General features: G+C 41.3%; 1 protein-coding gene across 1 annotated transcript in view; it reads left to right on the top strand.

The window, feature by feature from the left end:
• The first annotated feature begins 1,594 nt into the window (after positions 1-1,594).
• The window catches only part of cog3 (component of oligomeric golgi complex 3), a 93,172-nt gene continuing 72,273 nt past the window's right edge, over positions 1,595-22,493 (top strand). The window contains exons 1-3 of the mRNA XM_073045967.1: positions 1,595-1,913; positions 19,986-20,132; positions 21,663-21,724. Coding sequence (XP_072902068.1) covers positions 1,758-1,913; positions 19,986-20,132; positions 21,663-21,724 — 365 coding nt within the window. The 5' untranslated portion in view covers positions 1,595-1,757. The remainder of the gene's footprint in view (positions 1,914-19,985; positions 20,133-21,662; positions 21,725-22,493) is intronic.

The raw sequence follows: 22,493 nt of genomic DNA, 5'->3' as shown, positions 1-22,493 counted from the left end.
GTGGAGACATGAACTTCATCTCTAGATGCAGCCACTGACTCCTGCTGCTCATTCAGAGTGACTGTTGTCGTCATAGTGGCCTCTCTTACAAGTGCCATTCTTCTCCAGTGATTAACTTTAAGGGGCGGCCTGACCTAGGCAGAGTGGCTGTGGTTTCATATTTTTTCCACTTTTTCACGATGGACTGTATTGAGCTCTGGGGTATCTTTAGTGCCTTTCTGTTGTCATTTGTGCTTCTCTATTATCATTTCCTTGACTTGCCTTGAATGCCCTTTGTCTTCATTTCGGTTTGGCCTGTTGAAAACCTATCATACTGTTGCACCTTAGAGAAGGTATTTATTCAATGACCCTACGTCAACAAATTGGGAGAGTTGGTGAGGTAGTATTGTACATTGCACCTGAGAATAGTTAACATAGTAATTACAAAGGGGGTGAATACTTTTTCCACCTCACAAATTTGTTTTTTAATTTTTAGTAAATTGTTTGCACATTTTGGAATTTTTCTTTTGATTTGACATGTTTTGTAGATTAGCTCAAAATCCTACTTCAATATATTTAGATTTAGAAAATGAGAGAGTAAGATGTGAAAATAGTTTTGGGGGCTGAATACTTTTTCAAGACACTACAGGAGGGAGATTAAAAATCTGGCAGAATGGTGCCACAACCTCTCAGTGTCAGCAAAACCAAACAGCTGATTATTGACTACAGGAGGAGTAAGCCATGAGTCAGTCCTCATCGGGGATCAGAGGGTCAGCAAGTTAAAATTCTTAACTGTTACAATTTCAGAGGATTTGTCCACATAATTACAAAGAAGGCAGGCTGAACTTTTACTTTCTTAGAAGTTTGAGAAGATTTGGCATGTTATCTGAATCTTTGACAAACTTCTATAGATATGCAGTGGCGCATTTACTGACTGGTTGCATCACAGCCTGGTAAGGAAACACCAGTACCCTTTAACAGAAGCAGTGGATATGGCCCAGTCCATCACAGGAAAAAGCCCTCCTCATCCAGCACATCTACAAGCAGCCCTGCCACAGGAAAGCAGCATCCATCATCCAGGCTCTGCTGTCTTCTGGCTGCTGCTATCTGGAAGGTCTATGGGAGCCTTAGGTCCCACACCCCCAGGTTCAGGAACATTTATTACCCCTCAATCATCAGGCTCTGGAGCCAGAGGGAAGAATTTCACTCAACTTCACTCACCCCAGCACTGAACTGATCCTACAACCTATGGATTCACTTTTCAAAGGATCCTCCAACTCGTTCACAATATTTATTGATTATTTATTTATTGCTTATATTGTTTTGTTTTCTCCTCATACAGTATTTGCACACTTTGTTGCCTTGGCAGTTTGTCCATCTTTGTTTTGTAATGTCTTTCATTGATGCTATTCTGTTTCTTTGTACTTGTCCGCAAGAGTGACATGCATGTCCTTTGATAATGAATTTACTTTGAAAATGGGAAATTAGATGTCAGTATTCCGAATCCTTGGACCACTGCTTCCAGTGACGATGTTGGAGCCAATACAACTGGGTCTGCGTCCAAGTTCCTGCTTCCTCTAATGTAACCGGTGCTCCTCCCCATGGGGCCCCACGCTCCAGGCGCAGAGGGGTTCACTCTTCACCCCGGAGCCGGAGCTCCCCGGCTGGGCGCTGCTCTCGACCAGGGTCGGGGCAGCCTCCGTCGCCGTGGGCGGGGCCGGCCGTTGAAGGAGTGCTTCCGGGGTCAGCGCCGGGGATGGCGGGAGACCCGGAACAGAATGGCGGAGGTGGCGGATGTGAGTGAGGCTCGGAGCCGGGAGCAGTTGTCGTTGTGGGAGCGCGGCCCGGAGCCCAGCGCCCCGCTCACCGACGCCCAGCGGCGCAGCGTGGCCGAGCTCCGGGCTGCTGCCGACAACACGCCCTTACCGGCCGAGGTGAGTGCTGCTTTGCCGGAGCCGGGCGAGGCGAGGTATCCGGGCCCCGGACCGCCGGCACCAAGAACGAGGGGGCTCCGCGACGGAGTCCAGGAGCCGGAGGGCGAGGGCAGAGGGCCGAGGGCCGGTGCTCCGCCGGGGCCTGGGCTTCTCTCTCCTCTCGGTCGGCTGCCACGTAGCCGGAGGTGGGCCGTGGGAGGGGAGAGCCGGAACCCGGGAACAGGCTGGTTGTGTACCTGGTTCCGCCTCCCCGTGTCATAGACAGGCGTGGCAAACGGACTCGGGGAACCTGGGGACACCAACCCCATCCTCTAACTACCTCCCTTCCACCAAACTGCCTCCAGCTTCCATCCTTCCAGAGCACCAACCTCCCGACTCCCCTGCAAACACGATAACATAAGTGGGCTCTCCAACACTCTGCAACATCCCTTTCTCATTATCATTCCTTGGCTCTCCCGATACCCAGCTATCACGAAATCAATAACTGAGTATTCGCAGAACGAAGATTCACCACATCCTGAGAAGATATTCGGTACTGCAAGACCCAATGGAGACACACGATGCTGAGATCTAGAGCAACACACAAGGGTCTGGATGAATTCAATGGGTCGGGAAGAGACTCCTCCATAAATGTTGCCTGACCTGTTGAGTTTATCCTGTGCTTTGTGTGTTCCCACCCTTATTGCAAGACAGATCTCTATCATGGCTAGCTGAAATGTCCCTGATTCCAACCAGCAGAGCACTGGAAGAATTTTGCTTTATTCTTCTAAACTCTGAAGATTACAGATCTAATTTGCTCAATTTCTCCTCTTATGGCAAGCCTGTTTTTCCAAGAACCAGTGTGGTGAATTTCTGTTGCATGCCCACTTTGAAAAGTATCTCTCTCCTTGGCTAAGAAGACCAAAACTGTACACATATTTCAGGTGTGGTTTCAGCAAGGTCTTGTATAATCGCAGGACATGTTTACTCTGCTGAAATTCTCTCATGTTAAAGCCACCTACCTTCTTATTTATTGCTATACCTGCATGTTAACATTCAGGGAATGTATTCAAGAAGACCTGGGTCATTTGGAACATCAAGGTCTCCAAGTCTGTCACCATTTTAATAACATTGATTGCATTTCTGTTTTGTGCACCAAAGTGAATGATGTACATTGTATTCCATGAGCTATGTTCTCCCCACCTGCCATGTTCCTCAGCCCTATCAGCAGCAAAGTTGGGGATCCAACACTGTAGCATAGTGGTCAGCACAACACTTTACAGTGCAGGTGACCTAGTTCAGTTCCCACCTGTAAGGAGTTTGTACATTCTCCCTGTAACCATGTGGGTTTCCTCCCGCAGTCCAAAGATGTTACCAGTTGGTGGGTTAATTGGGCTTTGTAAATTGTCCCGTGATTAGGCTAAGGTTAACTCGGGGGCTGATGGCTAGTGTGGCAGGAAGGGTCCTGTATTTCAATAAATAAAATAAAAACATTTAGATTCACACTAAAAGCAGATGTGGGTTTGGATTAGTTGACACGCAAGAGCACCATTCCTGTGTAACCCCAAAAGTCTGAGCTGGCCAACTTGAGAAAGCCTTGTTTATTCATGTTCTTTATCTTACGATTTTCTATATGTGCAATTCATTACTGCTAATTCCATGCGCTGTATCCTTGTCCCTCTACCACCTGCAGTAGTGGCTGTTGTGTATACCATCTACAGAACGCTCATCTCAGTGCCCCAGCACCTCCTAAGTACCAAGAACAAGGGCACTATTCCATGCCCCACGAGTTCTCCAGGTGGCACACCGTCCTAGCTTGGAAATGTGTTGTCGTCTCTTCGTTATTACTGGGACCAAATCCCGAAGCTGTCCAGCAACACTGTGGGGTATGTTCACCAGAAGGACTGCGGCCATTCCAGAATGCAGCTCCTTACTAACTTCCCAAAAGCATTTGGAGGAGAGGCATGAAGCGTTGGTTCTGCCAGTGATGCCCTGACCCTGAAATTGTATAAATAAAAAATCTACAAGCAACCTGTATGGAGGCTTCTAGAAATCCAAATATACTGCCACGCCCATGGGTTGTCCCTTATTTGTTCTACTTGTCATATTCTCAAAGCGCTCTAACAGATTTGCCAGTCATAATTTTTATTTCATAAATGGATGACTGATTAATCTGATTATTATTCTGTGGGTGTTACATAATGTCATTAATTATACTTTCCAGCATTTTCCCTACTAGCAACACTTCATTTCTCCTCAGACATTTGCCACATTTAAACATAGAACAGTACAGCACAGTACAGGCCCTTCGGCCCACAATGTTGTGCCAGCCCTTAAACCCTGCCTCCCATATATCCTCCCACCTTAAATTCCTCCTGTCTAGTAGTCTCTTAAACTTCACTAGTGTATCTGCCTCCACCACTGACTCAAGCAGTGCATTCCACGCACCAACCACTCTCTGAGTAAAAAACCTTCCTCTAATATCCCCCTTGAACTTCCCTCCCCTTACCTTAAAGCCATGTCCTCATGTAGTGAGCAGTGGTGCCCTGGGGAAGAGGTGCTGGCTGTCCACTCTGTCTATTCCTCTTAATATCTTGCATACCTAATGTTCCCTGACATTGGAGCCTTACTCCAGTGGAAGGTGCGGGCATGGCAAGTTACAGTAAACTTGTGATGCAAATTTTAACTTTCTGCTAAAGTATGCTGATCAAACCAATGTTTTCTGTTTTGCATGTGAATGGGTTATAATGATGATTGTGGAAAGAGAAGTTTACGTGTATGTAGCACCTTTCACCATTTCAGTGAGCACCACAGTAGCATAGGGGTTAGCGAGACACTATTGCAACTTGGGACATCGGAGTTCAATTCCGACGTTATCCATGAGGAGTGTGTACGTCCTAGCTATGGAATGTGTGGGACTCCTCCGGCTGCTCCGGTTTGTCCAGTTAGTAGGTTAATTGGTCATTGTAAATTGTCCAGTGATTAGGCTGGGGTTAAGTCGGGCATTGCTGGGCAGCACAGCTCGAAGGGCCTAATCTGCAGAGTATCATAACAAATAAATAAACTACCAAGCAAACTCGTGAAAATGCTGTTGATTGTCTTGTATTTTGTTCTCATATAAAATATGTGTGCTCTAGTTGGAGAATTACCGGAGAATCACAGAAGTTCCATTGCAGAACCAAGTCAGTTGAACAGCTCCTTTAGGATTTCAGATCCAGGATCAGGAATTGAATGGGATGTGATTAGTTTCTTTCAGTGTTGTTAAGGGTTCCCTCTCTGTGCCCAGCACCCAAAGTTACGCATCTGTTAAAAGTTGCTCATTCTTGTGGATTTTAACAGTTTGTTGGCTCTCAGACAACATTACCAACTTACCCTGGAGAAGGAAGGTCATAGAGTCAAATAATAAAAGGGATGGAGAGAAAGGTGAAGCAGAAGAGGGGAGGAAATTGTAACTGATGTCAGATTGAACACAAAAACAAGATGAGTACATAAAGATCAAAGGGGAGGAAACCGAAGGTGCAGAGATTAAAAGTAAGCACATGTGAATGTGAGAGAATTGGAACATAACCAGTTGTCTAAACAATGAATGGGCAATGGGATGGAATGGGCTGATTGGGTATGAAATAGAGATGGAGTCAGGTTTGGAGAGGAATTTCCCAAATAATCAGTGCTCTCCCTTCCCCATCTTCCCAAATTGGCCTAGATTTAACTGTTTTCTCTGGATCTGATAGATTGATGGAGAGTTCAGTTGTTGTGATATACATTCATGTAGAATGGATGGGTGGAGCACTGTGTCTTTTCCTTCATCTATACTGTATCCATCCTGTTTTCCAGCATTTGGGCCTTAGGCATTAAAATGCCAAACTCTACAATGGCATTTTAAAAAAGTTAGATGTGCCTGCCTCCACCACCTCAAGCAGAGTGTTTCAATTTTAACCATGCTGTGAGGAAAATTGATTCTTCCTCAAACTCCCTCTGAATCTCTTGCCATAATGTGATATTGAGAAATAAAGTGGTAGGTTTAAATTTAGAAGTGACATTAAATTAATACAGGAGATTATGATTTACAGTACTGAATGTACACAGGTCTTCCTATATATTTTAAAGCATTTTTTCAGGCCAGTAATAATAAACTGTTTTGCAAATGACTGGATTCAACCAGTTTAATTTGGGCAGTGTTGGTGTGATTATTCAACGAAATGAAAGGATGGTAAGTGTATGTAGAGCGATTATGGTATGGGTAACAATATAACATGTTTCTGACTTGGGGAAAGATAGGCTTGCAGGGAGTTCTCAGGAACCAAACCCTTGAGTAATTTGACCACCTATACTTAGCATTTATGTTTACCTTTGCTGCAAAGTCATAACAAAAAGCAGATGGTTGAAATAGACAAATAATGAATAAATAGGATCTAAGGCATCAAGTTCAACCGGAAGGCATTCTCAGCTCTCGAGAAAATAATGTGTCAGCTCTTCCTTAGACTCGAGGGCTGTGCCAGAGGATTGCAAATATTACATCAAAATATGATTTAGAAATAAATTCAGCTACTATGGGCTGGTAAGTTTAACTTCAGTGAGGAGAGGCCATTGAAAATTATATAAGACCGTAAAATATAAGAGTAGAATCCGTCCATTCGGCCCATCGAGTCTGTTTAATCATTTAATCATGGCTGATCCATTTTCCCCCTCGGCCCCAATCTCCTGCCTTCTCCCCGTAATACTTCATGCCCTGACTAATCACGAATCTAACAGCCTCTGCCTTAAATATACCCAATGACCTGGCCTCCGTAGCCACCTGTGGTAATAAATTCCACAGATTCACCACTCTCTAACTGAAGAAATTTCTCCCCAGCTCCATTCTTAAAGAAAACCCCTCTATGCCCTTGGGTCTTAGATTCCCCCAACATAGGAAGCATCCTCTCTACATTCACTCTGTTGAGGCCTTTCACCATTCGATAGGTTTCAATGAGGTCACCCCCTCATTCTTCTGAGTTACAGTGAGTAGAGGCCCAGAGCCATCAAACGCTCCTCATGTAACAAGCCTTTCAATTCTGGAATCACTTTCGTGAAACTCCTTTGAATCCTCTCCAATGCCAGCACATTATTTTTTAAATAAGAGGCCCAAAACTGTTCACAATACTCCCAAGTGAGGCCTCACCAGTGCCCTTTAAAGCCTCAACATTTCATCCTTGCTTTTGTATTCTAGTCTTCCTGAAATAAATGCTAACATTGCATTTGCCCTCCTCACCACCAACTCAACCTGCAAATTAACCTTTAGGGAATCCTGCTCAAGGACTCCCAAATCCTTCTGCACCTCAGAATTTAGAATTTTCTCTCCATTTAGAAAATAGCCAACCCTTTCATTTTCTTCTACTGGTGCCTGACCGTATACTTTCCAACTTTGTATTCCATCTGCCACTTCTTTGCCTGTTCTAATCTACCTAAATCATACTGTAGCCTCTCTATCTCCTCAAAACTACCTGCCCCTCCATTTATCTTCATATTGTCTGCAAACTTGGCCACAAAGCCATCAATTCCATCATCCAAATTATTGACATATAACATCAAAAGAAGCTGTTCTAACACAGACCCCTGTGGAACACTCTGGCAGCCAACCGGAAAAGGCTGCCTTTATTCCCACTTTATTGCCTCCTGCAATTAGCCAATGCTCTGTCCATGCTAGTATCTTTCCTGTAATACCAGGTGCTCTTAATTTCTTAAGCAGCCTCATGTGTGGCACCTTGTCAAAGTCCATCTGAAAGCCCAAGTGCACAAGAGGAAGAAAGTGAGTTGTCCTCTGGAGAAATATGGAAGAATAAAGAAGAAAGCTGTCACTGATTTATTAAGGGAAATCATGCATGTCTTACTCCCAACTGCAGATTTAATCCATGCAAATTGAAGTCATGTCAAGAGAACATTTTTGAACATTCACATAATAAATTAAGCAACATCCCATCTCTCCAAAGGATTGCAACCTGAAGTGGTGGTATTGATTGATTGATTCCTATCTTGACCAGCTCTGGATATGATTTGGGAGCAGCAACAGTGAAAGCTATTTGTGTTTCTCCTCCCCCCAATGTTAGCAGTATCCTCCTTGTTCATGCTGCCTTCTAAAATGTTGCCATAAATATTTCAAAAAGTCTTTACCAATTATTTAAGACGTGATAAATTATGAAGATGAATGACAAATCTTGTATGATTTGTCTGATAATTGTCATTTGCTCATAGATATTAGATGGTTTTGATTCTTTAGACTGATTAGCTAATAGAAGTTTTCTATAAGGCTAAATAGAAATTACCACAAATGTATAAAACTGTATGGTCTTGATGATTGCCTATACTCTGTTACTCATTTGATTGGTAAAACATTTAATTCATCCAAGTGTGTGCATTGTAATGGAATTCTTTTGAGTGACAGATCTTAATCTGATTGTTGTTTTACAACGTTTTACATTAAAGCCACCCCATAATGTCTTGACAAGGTTTTAGCAGGATCAGAATGCAGTCTGGTGGTATTTTTGCACCTCGATAGGGTATGCCGAATTTTCCTTTTGGCAAATCCTAATGCTGGAGCAGAAGACTGATTTGACAAGACCCCGGGCTTAATTTCAATTCTGCCAAAGCAAGCATGGGTTTTGTTTGTCCACATTCAGATTGAAGAGAGCCACCTTCCCAGATTGGCTGGGCTTCAACTGCTTTCTTTGTGTATCAGGATAGCATTTTTAAGTGAATGTAAATGCATAGGCATAAATTTTGATCAGATGGGGAGTGCAATTGTGTTGCATCACAGTCTTGTGGAATATGCTTTATGGTGCAGTGGCTCTTGACCCATTTGTCCTTCATCAAAACAGCATCCACCCTGTTTTCCAGCACTGAGCTTGTAACTCACCATGTCATGATTTTTAAGTGTAGTGAGAGCATCTGCTTTTGCCATTCAATTGGGTTTCAATTTTAACCACCCTTTCAAAAAGATTCTTCCTTTAATCCCACTAAATCTCATAGTCCCTTACTGTAAGGGTATATACTCTCATTATAGATCCCTCTGGTTAGGGAGCTGTTCTCTGGCCATTACTCAGCTTATGTATTTATGTTCACTTAAAAATGCTATCCTGTAGTTTAATGCCAACTTCATTTAACTGAAGCAGCTCTGCATCTCTTCCAAGCTGCAGAAATTTGATCTATTGGATTTGTAGTTTTTTTGTAATTTTTTTTTATTGAAGTTCATCATCAAACAAACATTTCCATAAGATGTATTTCAGTCATTGTACATATACATCATATAATTATATATATATATCACAAATCTCCACAAAGTATTTATCTGAGGTATACCCTTAAAGAAAAGAGTGGGAAGAAAAAACAAGCAAAAGGAAAGAACTATGTACAAGTAGGGAGTGATCTTTTTTTTAACAACAGATTTATTGATTTGTGAGAATAAAATCAGGCCTATGAGGCATTATGGAGTTAAACCATTTTTCCCAGTATGAATCAAATTGTTCCAGCTTATGATTAACAGATGCTGTTATCTTCTCCATTTTGTAAATGTCCATTGTAATTCCCATCCATGCATTTAAAGTTGGGCTCTCCTGTGATAACCATTTCCTAGCAATTGCATAGAACTGTTATTCCTTTAGCTATCCAGTCCGTAAATCTAGCATCCAGTTTATTCAGTGTAAGATCTGAGTCATATGCACACCATTTAAGAATTGCAATATCTCCCTCTAGATTATATTCTTTTCTAGTAGTTTTCCATATTGGATTTGTAGTTTAATCCCTGCTTGTAAGATTTGTTTTACTTGCTGCTCATAGGATCACGACTCCTAGTCATAAGGTTGAGAAATGTTTCCCTGAATCATGTGCCGAGCTCCTTCCCCTGCAGCAGTGTTGTTCACAGTTACAGTGATAAATATAGAAGCTGCACTGATTAATGAAGTGAATCTTAAAGGTGCATCCTAGTTGGCGTGGAGATGTGTTATCTGCAGTTACCCTCTTGTCAGACCGTATACTCCCACAGGACAGACTGCACTCAAAGACACAACTAATGCAGTAGATATTGACTCCATGAGAGAGTCATCCATCTAGTATCTCTTCGCCCATTCTCTCCTCATATCTCTGCAAATATTTTCTTTAGCTTCCTTTCAGCACACAATATAATCTGCCTCTATTTAGAGTATATTCCAGATAACTTGGTTCATTAAAATAACCTTGTGTTTCTCTTAGTTTTTTTGCCAACCACCTTTATGCTCTGTTTCCTGGGCCTTGACCTCTCTGCTCATGGGGACAGTTCCCCTCTTTCTGTCTGCTCTATCTATATCCTTCATTATTTTAAGTACCTCTATCATGTCCTCTCACAGCTTATCCATTTCCAGTGGCAAACAACCCAGCTTTCATATAACTAAACTCCCTTATCCTTTAAATCACTTTGAGAAAGCTTATCAGCACTCTATCCAGAGCTTCCATATCTTCCCTGGGTGGCATCCAGGATTAGACATTGCTAGAGTTGTTGCTTAAACTATTTTAAGGTTCTTCTTGACTTGCTTATTGTTCTAGCCATTTGCAAAGGTCAAAATACTTCCATTTTTAACAACTTTTAACAACCTATGCATATGTTCTGGTATTCCTTTTTAAAATGATGTCCTCGACTTTGTATTGGCTCCTGGTCTTCCTACTGATCTGGAATGCTTCACATTTCTGAGCATTAAGATGAATTTTCCACCTTTCTGCCCATTCCACCAGCCCTATCTGGAACTTTCTGGAAGTCTGTTACCATTCTCTTCAGTTTACTACACCACTAAGTTCTGTCAGATACGAGTGTAATCATTCTGCAAGTTCATTCGCCTACATTAAGCAGTGGTTCTATTAGATTCCTGGTTATTCAGTCTCATTAACAGCCTCTCACAGTGTTTCTTGAAGCTTAGCTAATTTTCTCTCCAGTCTCCAGTCTGGAGAAGAACGTGGTATGTTCTTCTATACCACAGCTTTCAATCTCAATGTGGCACCTCAGCAAAAACGTTTGGGTGTTAGTGAGAGAAAAGCCATCCTCGTGTCAATTACTTTTCCCTCAGATACCTTATCGAACAGTTTAGTTAGCCACAATTTGCCTTTTGAGGAATTGAGCATAGATTTGTTACTCAATCCACATTTAAAAGCGGCTCATCCTGCCCTTGATAATTTTTCCAATTTTTCCCACTACACAAGTTAAACTGTCTGTGTTATAGTTGTAGATTGCCGATCCTTAGTCAGCACCTTTAAATCAATAAATGTTTGGGGATTCTGATTAAAACCTCTACAGCATCCGCTCTTATTTCCCTTAACAACCCAGGGTGAATGGGATTGCTTTTCTGCCACCAGTTTTTTCCCATTTTAATCTCGGAGCACCCTACTGCTGTGAGACTTCAGCATTATCCTCCTTGATAAAGAGTGATCTCAAGTATTCTCTTAGTACTTTAGTCACATCTTCTTTCCCATCAGTAGATTCCCTACTTGATCAGCCTCACCACTCTTACAGGTCTTTCCTTTTTTATGTTTTTACTGAATATTTTTGGATTCTTATTTTGTTTGTTGCATTTTTTCCTCAGTTTTTCTTCTGCTCTGAACTATGATCAGTCTGCTCGTCTGTTAAAACCCTGCCTTCCTTTATATGAGACTAATTGATAGAAATAGTCAGCAGGTCTGACAGCATTTATAGAAAGAGAAACAGCAGTTCTGGTCATCAGAAAGAAGAATAGCCTGTTGTCATTTCTTGCTCTCCCTGCTCTGTTTTACTGTGTCTAGTTTTTGTTTCACCCAAAAATTGGAAGTATTTTTAGCACAGAGACACTGAAGTTCAAAAAGGCAGCTCACCACCATCTTGGGGGTGAACTAGAACTATTAGATTCTAACCTTCGAACATGGAACGGTACAGTACAGGAACAGGCCCTTCAGTCCAGCTCATTAAAATGATTAATTATCACTGAAGATTCAAATTGTATTTAAAGTAAAATCTTCTCTAACACCATGTGCACTATGGAACGTTTGAATATGCATGTTGAAGCAGTATCAGATCAAAGAAATAATGAGCTAATTATGAAACATTATAAAATTATAAAACATGAAAAGAGCGGTTCCCAATTATGAACTGTGTAACGGTTAATACAATTGGGAACCAACACCATATAACAACATTTTATCAAATGAAGGCAAACTTTTGTTGTGATTTATTTACATATTGAGATACAGTATGTAATAGGCCCTTCCAGCTGTGCCACCCATTTTATCCTAGCCTAATCACAGGACAATTTACAATGACCAATTTATCCACCAACTTGTCTTTGGACTGTGAGAGGAAACTAGAGCACCCGGTGGTTATGGGGAGAACGCACAAACTCTTTACAGAGAGCAGCAGGAATTGAACGGAGGTCACTGGTACTGTAAAGCATCGTGCTAACCACTCTGCTACCTTGCTGTCCGTATGTCTGTACTACAATGCAGCAGAGCCTGGTAAATGTTAAAGATCAGAGCTATTTATATTTGGACAACATTCTGAGTCCCTGCAGCTGTTCCGTGATCCCGACACACACATTGGCTTGCTGCCAGTGCAAGGAGGCTGGACAGATTGGTGGGATGAACATGATGCCATGTCCCTGTATGAATCATCTCAGTAAAGAAATTTTATTTGTCTTTTGTCAGCTCAACATTAGACTCTGATAACCTGTGGCCTTCTGTTCGATTGGAGGGCTTAGCTGTCAAGTGTTAACTCAGCATGTTGGGTAACATTTTCTGCTCACTTTGGAAAACTCAGATTCAATTATTGTGAGAAATAGAAGTAAAGGGGTTTAATTTCAGCATCTGTCCCGGTGTCCTATCCTGAATTCCTGTTATATTTCATATCCTATGTACTTGAAATGCTTCCTTACTGACTGATGAATTCAGTGAAGTCCCACTGCTTTTCTCCAGGAATGTTGCCACCTTCTTAAATGGTTTAGGATAGCAAAGTGGGAATATATACCCAGGAGAAATTATAATGTAACCTAATATGGTTAGAAATTAAATCCATTGCTCTGGTATGCTTTAACCTACTTGATTATAGACTACAGTTAGTAATGATTCTCTATTCATTTAAAAATGTAACAAGGCTACTGTTACGGTCTGCATTGAAGTATATTCAATCATAGAATTGTGAAGAGAATGGAATGCATACTTACTTTGAAAGGAAACATTTGGCGAGAGGTGGGGAATTCTGCACTGAACGGAGGTTAATAATGTGGCCTGCTCTGGGTTTTGTGTCTGTGGGCTCTGCAGCATTTGCTCATCTCTTTGCAGATGTGAGGATGTGACTGCTCCAGGCTTTGTGCCTGAGGGCTCACTTCTGTTCTCAATGCCAGTTTTATTGTTGGCACCATTTTTTCTCTCTGCTCATTGGGTGATTGCCTTTTTTTTTAATGGGCTCCTTTGGGTTTCTTTGTTTAGTGGCTGCCTGTAAAGAGACAAATCTCAAGGTTGTATAATGTATACTTAGCTTGATAATAAATGTACTTTGAACTTCGAATTGCAAGCAAGTGAATCCAATTGGAGAGCTCTTTCAAATAATCATTGTTCATAGATTCATGGACCATTCAGAAATCTGATCAAACTGTTTCTGAATCACTTCGTGTGGGTCGTGAGGCTCTGGTACCACCTCCCTGACAATAGTAACGAGAAGGGGACAGTCCTCGAGTGATGAGGCTCCCTAATGATGAATGCTGCCTTCTTGAGGCATGGCTTCTTGACAATGCCCTCCATGGTGGGATCTAGGAATTGTCTGTTTTATTATGTGAAAGGGGATGATTAACATGTTTATTAATTAGAGTACTTATTCTTCATTCATAATTGCCTTTAGAGATAAGTGATGGATCCAAATTACTTATTTTGAGGGTCGTGAGTAGATGGAGTACATTCAGATTGGAGGGTTGTGACTAGTTATGTCCCACAAAGATCAGTTCTGGGACCTCTATTTTTCGTGATTTTTATTAATGACCTGAATGTGGGAGTGGAAGGGTGGGTTGGCAAGTTTGCAGACAACACAAAGGTTGGTGGTGTTGTGAATAGTGTAGAGGATTGTCTAAGATTGCAGACAGACATTGATAGGATGCAAAAGTGGGCTGAGAAGTGGCAGATGGAGTTCAACCCGGAGAAGTGTGAGGTGGTACACTTTGGAAGGACAAACTCCAAGGCAGAGTACAGAGTAAATGGCAGGATACTTGGTAGTGTGGAGGAGCAGAGGGATCTGGGGGTAGATATCCACAGATCCCTGAAAGTTGCCTCACAGGTAGACAGGGTAGTTAAAACTTATGGAGTGTTAGCTTTCATAAGTTGAGGGATAGAGTTTTAAGAGTCGCGGGGTAATGATGCAGCTCTGTAAAACTCTGGTTAGGCCACACTTGGAGTATTGTGTCCATTTCTGGTTGCCTCACTATAGGAAGGATGTGGAAGCATTGGAAAGGGTACAGAGGAGATTTACCAGGATGCTGCCTGGTTTAGAGAGTGTGCATTATGATCAGAGATTAAGGGAGTTAGGGCTTTACTCTCTGGAGAGGAGGAGGATGAGAGGAGACGTGATAGAGGTATGCAAGATATTAAGAGGAATAGATAGAGTGGACAGCCAGCGCGTCTTCCCCAGGGCACCACTGCTCACTACATGAGGACATGGCTTTAAGGTAAGGGGTGGAAAGTTCAAGGGGGATATTAGAGGAAGGTTTTTTACTCAGAGAGTGGTTGGTGCGTGGAATGCACTGCTTGAGTCAGTGGTGGAGGCAGATACACTAGTGAAGTTTAAGAGACTACTAGACAGGTATATGGAGGAATTTAAGGTGGAGGGTTAAATGGGAGGCAGGGTTTAAGGGTCGGCACAGCATTGTGGGCCGAAGGGCCTGTACTGTGCTGTATTGTTCTATGTTCTATGTTCTAAAATAGTAGCAATCATTCCACCCAGAGTGATTTCCCCAAAGCTCTACTTACAGTGCACAAAGAAGCCATTTCTCTGAGGTGGAGATGTATGGTGACATAATCCTCAATTGGAGAGAGATTTAAAACTGTAATCAGGGAGAACTTTAAATACAATTTGCGGTGGTCCATTTTCCTGAGAAGATGATTGATTTGAAATAATCAGGACTGAGAATCATAAATTCTTAATAGATAAAACGCATCAAGTTACATTGGACAAAATAGTTAAAAAAGTAGAATCAAGCTAACGAACAGCCATAATTGGATTGAGTGATGGAGCAGGCTTATAGAACTCTATTTTGTCATGTTCCTCTCATTCCATGATAATATAAGCAGAATAATATGAGGTGCCTGGAGCACAGCTTTATCACTTCCCAAACAATGTGGTTATGATTTTCAGTTAGATTGAAGTTGGAAAAACATTAAGGAAATGAGTAAGCTGCAGAAATAAAAATAAGCTGCAAATGGGATTGAAAAATGTTCATATCTAATTGAGTCAGGTTGAACTTATTATCATGTGCACAGTGTATGTAGGAACATCACGGCACATGGCATCCTCAAAGCACAATCACAAGAAAAAAAATAAACAAAAGTTATACACAATATTCATGAAAAAGGTCAAAATCAGATTTAAAAAAAGTCAATTTTAGTGCAAAGTGGTAATAGTGCTGCTGTATTGAGGTAGTGATTAGAGTCATGCTGGTTCATTCAAGACCGATTGGTTGAGGGAAAGTACTGTAGCTCCTCTTGAACCTGGTGGTGTGGGACTTCAGGTTTCTGTACCTCCTGCCTGACTGTAGCTGCAAGAAGAAGGCATGTTGCAGATGGAAGGGATCTTTGATGATGAGTGTTGCCTTCAGATGCTATATCTGAATGCTTGCAGAATTTATAACAAGATGCAATAGAATTCCTTTAATCCATAATCTGACTGTTTAGGAATCCTAACATTTTGACGTCTGGCTCACTCAATAAGACATTCAGTAGATTGGTCAGGCATTACCTGCCATTCATTATATCAGTCATGTTCAGTTATGTGACAAGCTTCAGGATCACACGCATCATAGGTCAGAAATGTGGGTAGGTTTACAGTCAGAGACAGAATCCAGAATGTTTGACAAGCTGAAGCTGTCAAGTTCTGTTTCCTCTCCTCCCTTGAAACTCAAGGGCTTCGCTGGAAATTTAAAACTCGCCAGGGCTCATTTTCCTGAACCCTTTAGACCAGGGGTTCCCTCAGTCAATGGTAGAGGCCCATAGTGTAAAAAAGGTCGGGGACCTCTGCTTTAAACTCACCAGATTTACTATTAATCTTTTATGCCACTGCGTGACAAGACCTGAAATCTAGTGGTATGGGCAGCAAGCATTGGTTCAGAAAATCTGCTGGTCCAACTCTGTCAACTTCCTGAAGTACTGTAAATAAATTAGTGGCGTAAATAGAAATGGGTATGATTTATAGTTATATAAATGTTTCCAAGGTGACAAAATCTGGGTTCAAGGGTATTTAAAATGTACAGGCAAAATGGAAAAGGTGGGGTAACACTATTAATAAGGGATGAGATCAGTAATCTGATAATAAACAGATCATGTTATACAATTAGAATCTCAAAAATGCAAAGGTTTGCAAATGTCGGTGGGAGTCATTTATTGGCCATCAAGTAGTTGTTGTATTGAATGAAGTACAAATTGTGAAGTTGGGAACATGTAGCAGTTAATCCTGTAGCTATGGGGGGACTTAAATCTGCATATACATCAGGCAAGTTAAATTGGAGCCGTACAAGGCAGTTTTCTGGATCAAAATGCTGAGTGAGGACCTAACTAGGGAAAAGACAATTTTTGATATTGTTCCTAAAGGGTTAATTGATAATCTTGCATGAAAAAGGCACTTCTACAGATGTACCATGGAGAGGATTCTAACTGGCTGCATCACTGTCTGGTATGGGGTGGGGGGCACTGCACACGGTTGAAATAAGTAAGTTGTGAAGTCAGTTAGCTCCATTATGGGCAGTAGTCTCCCCTGCGTCCTTGACATCTTCAAGGAACAACACCTCAAAAAGGCAGCATCCATCATTAAGGACCCCAATTACCCAGGGCATGACCTCTTTTCATTTGCTACCATCAGGAAGGAGGTACAGGAGCCGAAGGCTCACTCTCAGTGATTCAGGATATGCCACCCAATTTCCGAATGGACATTGAACCCGTGAACGCTACCTCACTACTTTTTTTTCCTCTTTTTGCACTTACTTATTTAACTTAACATAATTAATAGTTTTTTTATTACTATGTACTGCTGCTGCATAACAACAAATTTCACAATTTCATGATATATACCAGTGATATTAAATCTGATTGTGATTTCCTTCAGAAAGAGTGATTATAACATTGAATTTGAAAGTCATGGAGAAGCTAAGTTCTTGAATCTAAACAAAGGAAGCTATAAGTAAGGAGAGAGAGCTGCAGTCATTTTGGGGAATACATTGAAAGGTATGAAGACGGACATGTAACTGCTGGCACTTAAGGCAATAAAATGTGATTTCTAGAGATAAAGGAAGGAGTTTATAAAATTCCCAGAAAGGGCACAGATCAAGGACAGGAGGATCAAACTAGTCCAATTATTCACTTTACAAACACTTTTTTTTTTACATTTCTCAATGATAATAAACATGTTTTGACCAGTTTAAAATTATTTGAGTGCACAAGACTGCAGATGGTAGAGTCCGAAGCAGAAAAAGAGTTGCTGTTGACTCTGAAGTCTTCCGACCGGTTAGTGATTTGTTCACCGAGGCCCAACAGTGTAGGCATTGAGTTAGAGGTTACTAGCACATTAACCACAGTGCTTGTTGTCCTAGTCGGGTACCACTTTAGTTCACTTGCAGTGACTGACATGTATCCTCTTTTACTACTAAATTGGTAATTGACTGTACTTGATAAGGACCTTCCTATTGAGCTCCCAGTGCCTGCTTATGGGGTTTTTAATCAGGACCCACTCACCAGTAATCAGGGTGGGTCCTCAGCAGAAACCCATTGAGAAGCAGTTTGGGTTAATTTCACACAATAGTTATCTAAACTATCTGCCATAATGTGTACATCAGCATCTCTGAGATTGAGAGCTCCCGCCAGTGACATAGATGTCCTGATGCTACCAAGAATTGAGTTTTGCTGGGGTTGCTCTCATGCTCAAGACCATGGGAAGAGCTGCAAGTCATGGCACACCTTCTTCATGATACTTAGTCTATGTTTGGTAATGCCGTTCCTTTGTCCACTTGTCCCGATGATGTGAAGAATGAACAGACCATTCACTCGACATAATTCCTGACAAACACTCCCAGTGAAACGTGTTCCTTGGTCAGAGTTGATGTGACATGGCAATCGCAATCTTGGAATATAGTCCACAATCAGAGTTTTTGCTGTTTGTGTGGCAGTGGCTTTCCTTGCTGGAATAACATCTACTCATCTTGAAAATTTGTCCAGTATGCCCGAGTATCCTTGACACTTTGGTAAAGTAATGCAGTTCACTTGTAGATGCAATAAGATGGACCAGAGGAATCATCCCTGAAAAAGATAGCAGAGTTTGTCATCGAAGCATCGGTTAGGATCGATACCTGTATCCGGTTGGAAGCCTAGGAAGAGTTTGTTCATTATATGAACCGGGGAAGCACTACATGCTTTTTAAACATTTTTGAACATTGGTTATGATTGATACCTGTACCCGGATGGAAGCCTAGGAAGAGTTTGTTCAGTATATGCACCAGGGAAGCACTAGATGCTTTTTAAAGTTTATTGTCTTTCAACCGTATGCAGTGATATAATCAATAAAAACAACATTCCTCCAGACCAAGGTGCACAATGCAGAACACGTAACTCACACAGCACAAATTACCACAAATAAATCAACAAATAATAAAACTTATTCCCAAAGATTGACATTTAACATAGAGTACATTCATGACATGTTAAAAGGTAAACAATATATATAACGCTACTGGTGCTTCATGCGTGATGAGACCTGGGTGGTGGCAGGGAGTTCAGTAGACTCACAGCCCGGGGGAAGAATCCTAACAGTGTTGTCTCAATACTGGTGTACCTCCTGCCTGACAGTAGGGAGTCAAAGAGACTGTGGGACAGATAGAAGGGATTCTTGACAATCCTAAGGGCCCTGCGTCTGCGGTGTTCCTGATAAATATCTCAGATGGGTGGAAGAGAGACCCCAGCAATTGCCTCATGATCCTTTGTAGGGCCCTGTGGTCAGATGCCGTACAATTCCTGTACCAGACGGTGATGCAGCTGGTCGGATGCTCCTGTAAAAGTTGGTTAAAATGGGGGTGGGGGGGGGGTCTCGCTCCCCTCAGCCTCCTCAGGAAGTGCAGATGCTGCTATGCTGAAGTACAAGCAACCAGTTGGAATCCAGCTTCAGAACTAACTACGACTGAAGGCAGTGTTAATAGTGAGTGTCTTCTCTGTGGATTGTCACCTTCTTGTGGTGAAGCTTGTCTGGTCCTGAGATCCCAAGAGCGATGCCGTCTGGAGCTATGCTCCTGGTAGGGTCACCCACAGCGGTAAGGTCGAGGATGAGGTCCCTGGTAAAGAACAACCCAACCAAAACTTCAGCGGTGGAACAGGCGGACGAAGTTACTTCAAACTCAACGGTTATGAAGGCTGAAACAAATCCATCAGCTTCAATTGTCGTGGTTTCCATGCCATTGGAATCAGTTGGTTGATTTGTGAAGTATCGTGTACTTCTTGGAGTGCCACATCAAGTACACGTCAAACAAATACACGCACAGGCGTCTTCGCTCTGTGGAAACAGAATGAAGACCATCATCCTCGACCTCGAGGCATAGCCACGACGATGACTAGTGAGTGTGCAGTTTTCAAAATATCTGAATATTGCAGGCCACCTTTGCACTTGTGATGTGCTAGATATTTCTCACAGTTAGTTACCTGGGACATTAATTAACAACCATGCAGTATGGAACTAAATCTTAATCACCATTTTCCTCCCGTTACTTCACAAATTCCTGTTGAATAACTGGTCATAATGGGCTGTGGTCTGGGAGAAAATCCATTAAAATCCACTCCTCATAATTACTTTTGGTAACACCAAACCAACAGTAGTGTTTCTTCTTCTTTATCTTTTAGTTGCCAATTGAGGATCTTTGCAGCCTGACATCCCGATCCATCACTGTCCCTCTTACTGCTGCAGTTCCTGAATCCACTGAGGATGTTCTTCTCAAAGGCTTTACTGCCTTGAACATGGAAAATGAGAAGATTGAAACTGCCCAACAGGTAACAACAAAATTGGTTCTTTGAACTTTAGGAAATAAACATTAGACTTTGAAAAATTAGTTTTAGTTTTAATCTTAACATAATATGAGGGGAAAAAAATCTAAAATATGTCCACTACGTGTAATGCATAATTCTGTGATAAATTTTATCATCCCAATGTCCTATACTGGTAAGTAGAAATTATTATCTGAGAGAACTTCATTCTTTCTCTTTTATATGAGCTCCTGAAATTCTCACTTTCTATCCTCAGGTGAAAGATATTTGGAAATGAGAATTTCATTTCTGTTTTAAAAATATAATAGCAGACATTTTCTGATTAAAACTAATGAGTCATTATTGTTGTTTAAATAATTATAATCTGAGAATTTGGTCTTATTATCGATCCCAATTTATTTAAACCAACAAATTGTTTTCATGAAGATTGTTCCCTTTGTGTCTAGACCTTAACATTCTCAGTTTTACAAAACTTTAACAAAACCATTTCACGAAGCCATGTTGGTGTTGCTAAATTACTTTGAATTTTCTGTGTATTAATAATAATTTGTGATGTATGGTAGGTGTTAAGCCAAGTTGTCTGTAGTTTCCTGTTTTGTATTCGACCTCACTCCTCTTTCAAATAAAGAAACTGGCGATTATATATTAGAACCATTGTATTTGGTTTGGTTCAAGCATGTCCTGCTCATTGCAGGACATGGAATCTGTTGCTTAAGAATGAGGTTTTGTCTGCCACCATCGTTCATCGGAGGAAATTTCTCCTTCCACTAACCACTTGAGGAGAAACTTTCTCCAGTGTTGAGGATGTGCGAGAGGTGAGCTGTGGAAGGATTGAGAGAGATGACTGTAAGGCTCCTGCACTGCCAAAGTATCTGTTGACATAATGTTGACTGAAAATGTTTCAACATTTTGTTTTGAGTTGTGGAAAACAGAAGAAAAAACCAGGGTGTTTCTCCATGGACAAGAAAGAGCATTGTGGGTGTTTGCAATGAAACCATTATAGATGATTCTCTTTCCGTGTCTGGATGCATCAAGATGCAGACAGAATTAAAGATCAGCCCAAATCATACATTCCTCCTTTATGACTCAAAAAGAAATCATGGGAGCCATTGACATAGCACCAGCTCTGTGAAAGAGTTTGGTGACTCAGGACTACAGTTGCTGGAGCCTAGAGCAGCAAATCAGCAGGTCAAGCAACAACTGTGAAGTGAAAAATTTGTCAACAATTTGGGTCAAAACCCTGCATTGGAACTGATTTTTTCCCCCAGCAGACTTGAGACACAAGAGACTGCACCAAGTGAAGAGTTGACCTAAAACATCAACTGTCCATTTTCCTTCCTAGTCCATTTTCCTAGCCTGACCTGCTGAGTTCCTCCAGCATTTTGTGCGTTCCTCAGCAGATTGTTTATTGCTCTTCTTTATTGTTCCTTCTTGCACACGCTTTTGTACATAATTTCTCACCAGAGCATTTGTGGAAGGCATCACAAATCACCTTGTTAGCTCATTAATGAACTCTCTCTCTCTTTGTCCCTGCAGTTCTTTTCCTGTTTCTCCAAAATTCAGACGCAAATGGATCAAGATGAGGAATTAAAATACAGGTAGTTATTCAATTTGGAAAATATCACATACCAGCAGTGAGATTTGGAGATTTAGAAGTGTTAAGCTTAGACCATTCCTTAATTTCTTTTTTCTGGAAATTAAATTCTCTTCATTTACTCCTCAAGGGGCATTTAACAAGTGAATGAGAAGCCAGCAGTTAGCTTTGTGAACCAGTGCTTGTACAGCTGAGAAAGTGTCTTGCACCAAACTCTTGAAGGAAACAATTGGCCTCAGATTTGATTCACTTCTGTCAGTCTCAGTTTAAGAATGGATTGTCCCAATGTTCTTGGTCTCTACACTCTGTCTTAATATATATTGAATGCACAATCCATAATGCATTTTACTTAGTATTTCAAGTGGGATTTATTGGATAAAACAAGTTTTTGAATATTTTGAGTAAAAATATGAATACCAGGCATTTTCTGAGAAATAATGTTGGTAGCTGACAATGTGTGCATGAACATTATGTATAGAGTAGGAATCAGAGCAGAAAAAATCATTTGGCTGCAGTACAAGCTGAGAACCCCTATTATCTCTTTCCTGATTTGCATTGTTTCTATCTCTAATTACTGATCTAACTAATTGTAAGTTCACAGCTGTTCATTGCTCATTATAGCATTGTTAAACAATTAGTCTTCAACATTAGAACGTCCATTATATATTTGTTTGTGCATTTCATTTAGTAGATAGTAACATTTGTTGGAAGTCAGGGGAGTTTTGATCAGTGTTTGACCCATTCCAATCTATCAAATGCTTTTTCTGCATCTA

This window comes from Hemitrygon akajei, chromosome 5, assembly GCF_048418815.1.
Source record: "Hemitrygon akajei chromosome 5, sHemAka1.3, whole genome shotgun sequence".
Taxonomy (NCBI): Eukaryota; Metazoa; Chordata; class Chondrichthyes; order Myliobatiformes; family Dasyatidae; genus Hemitrygon; species Hemitrygon akajei.
This window is presented reverse-complemented; position numbering and strand designations above follow the sequence as displayed.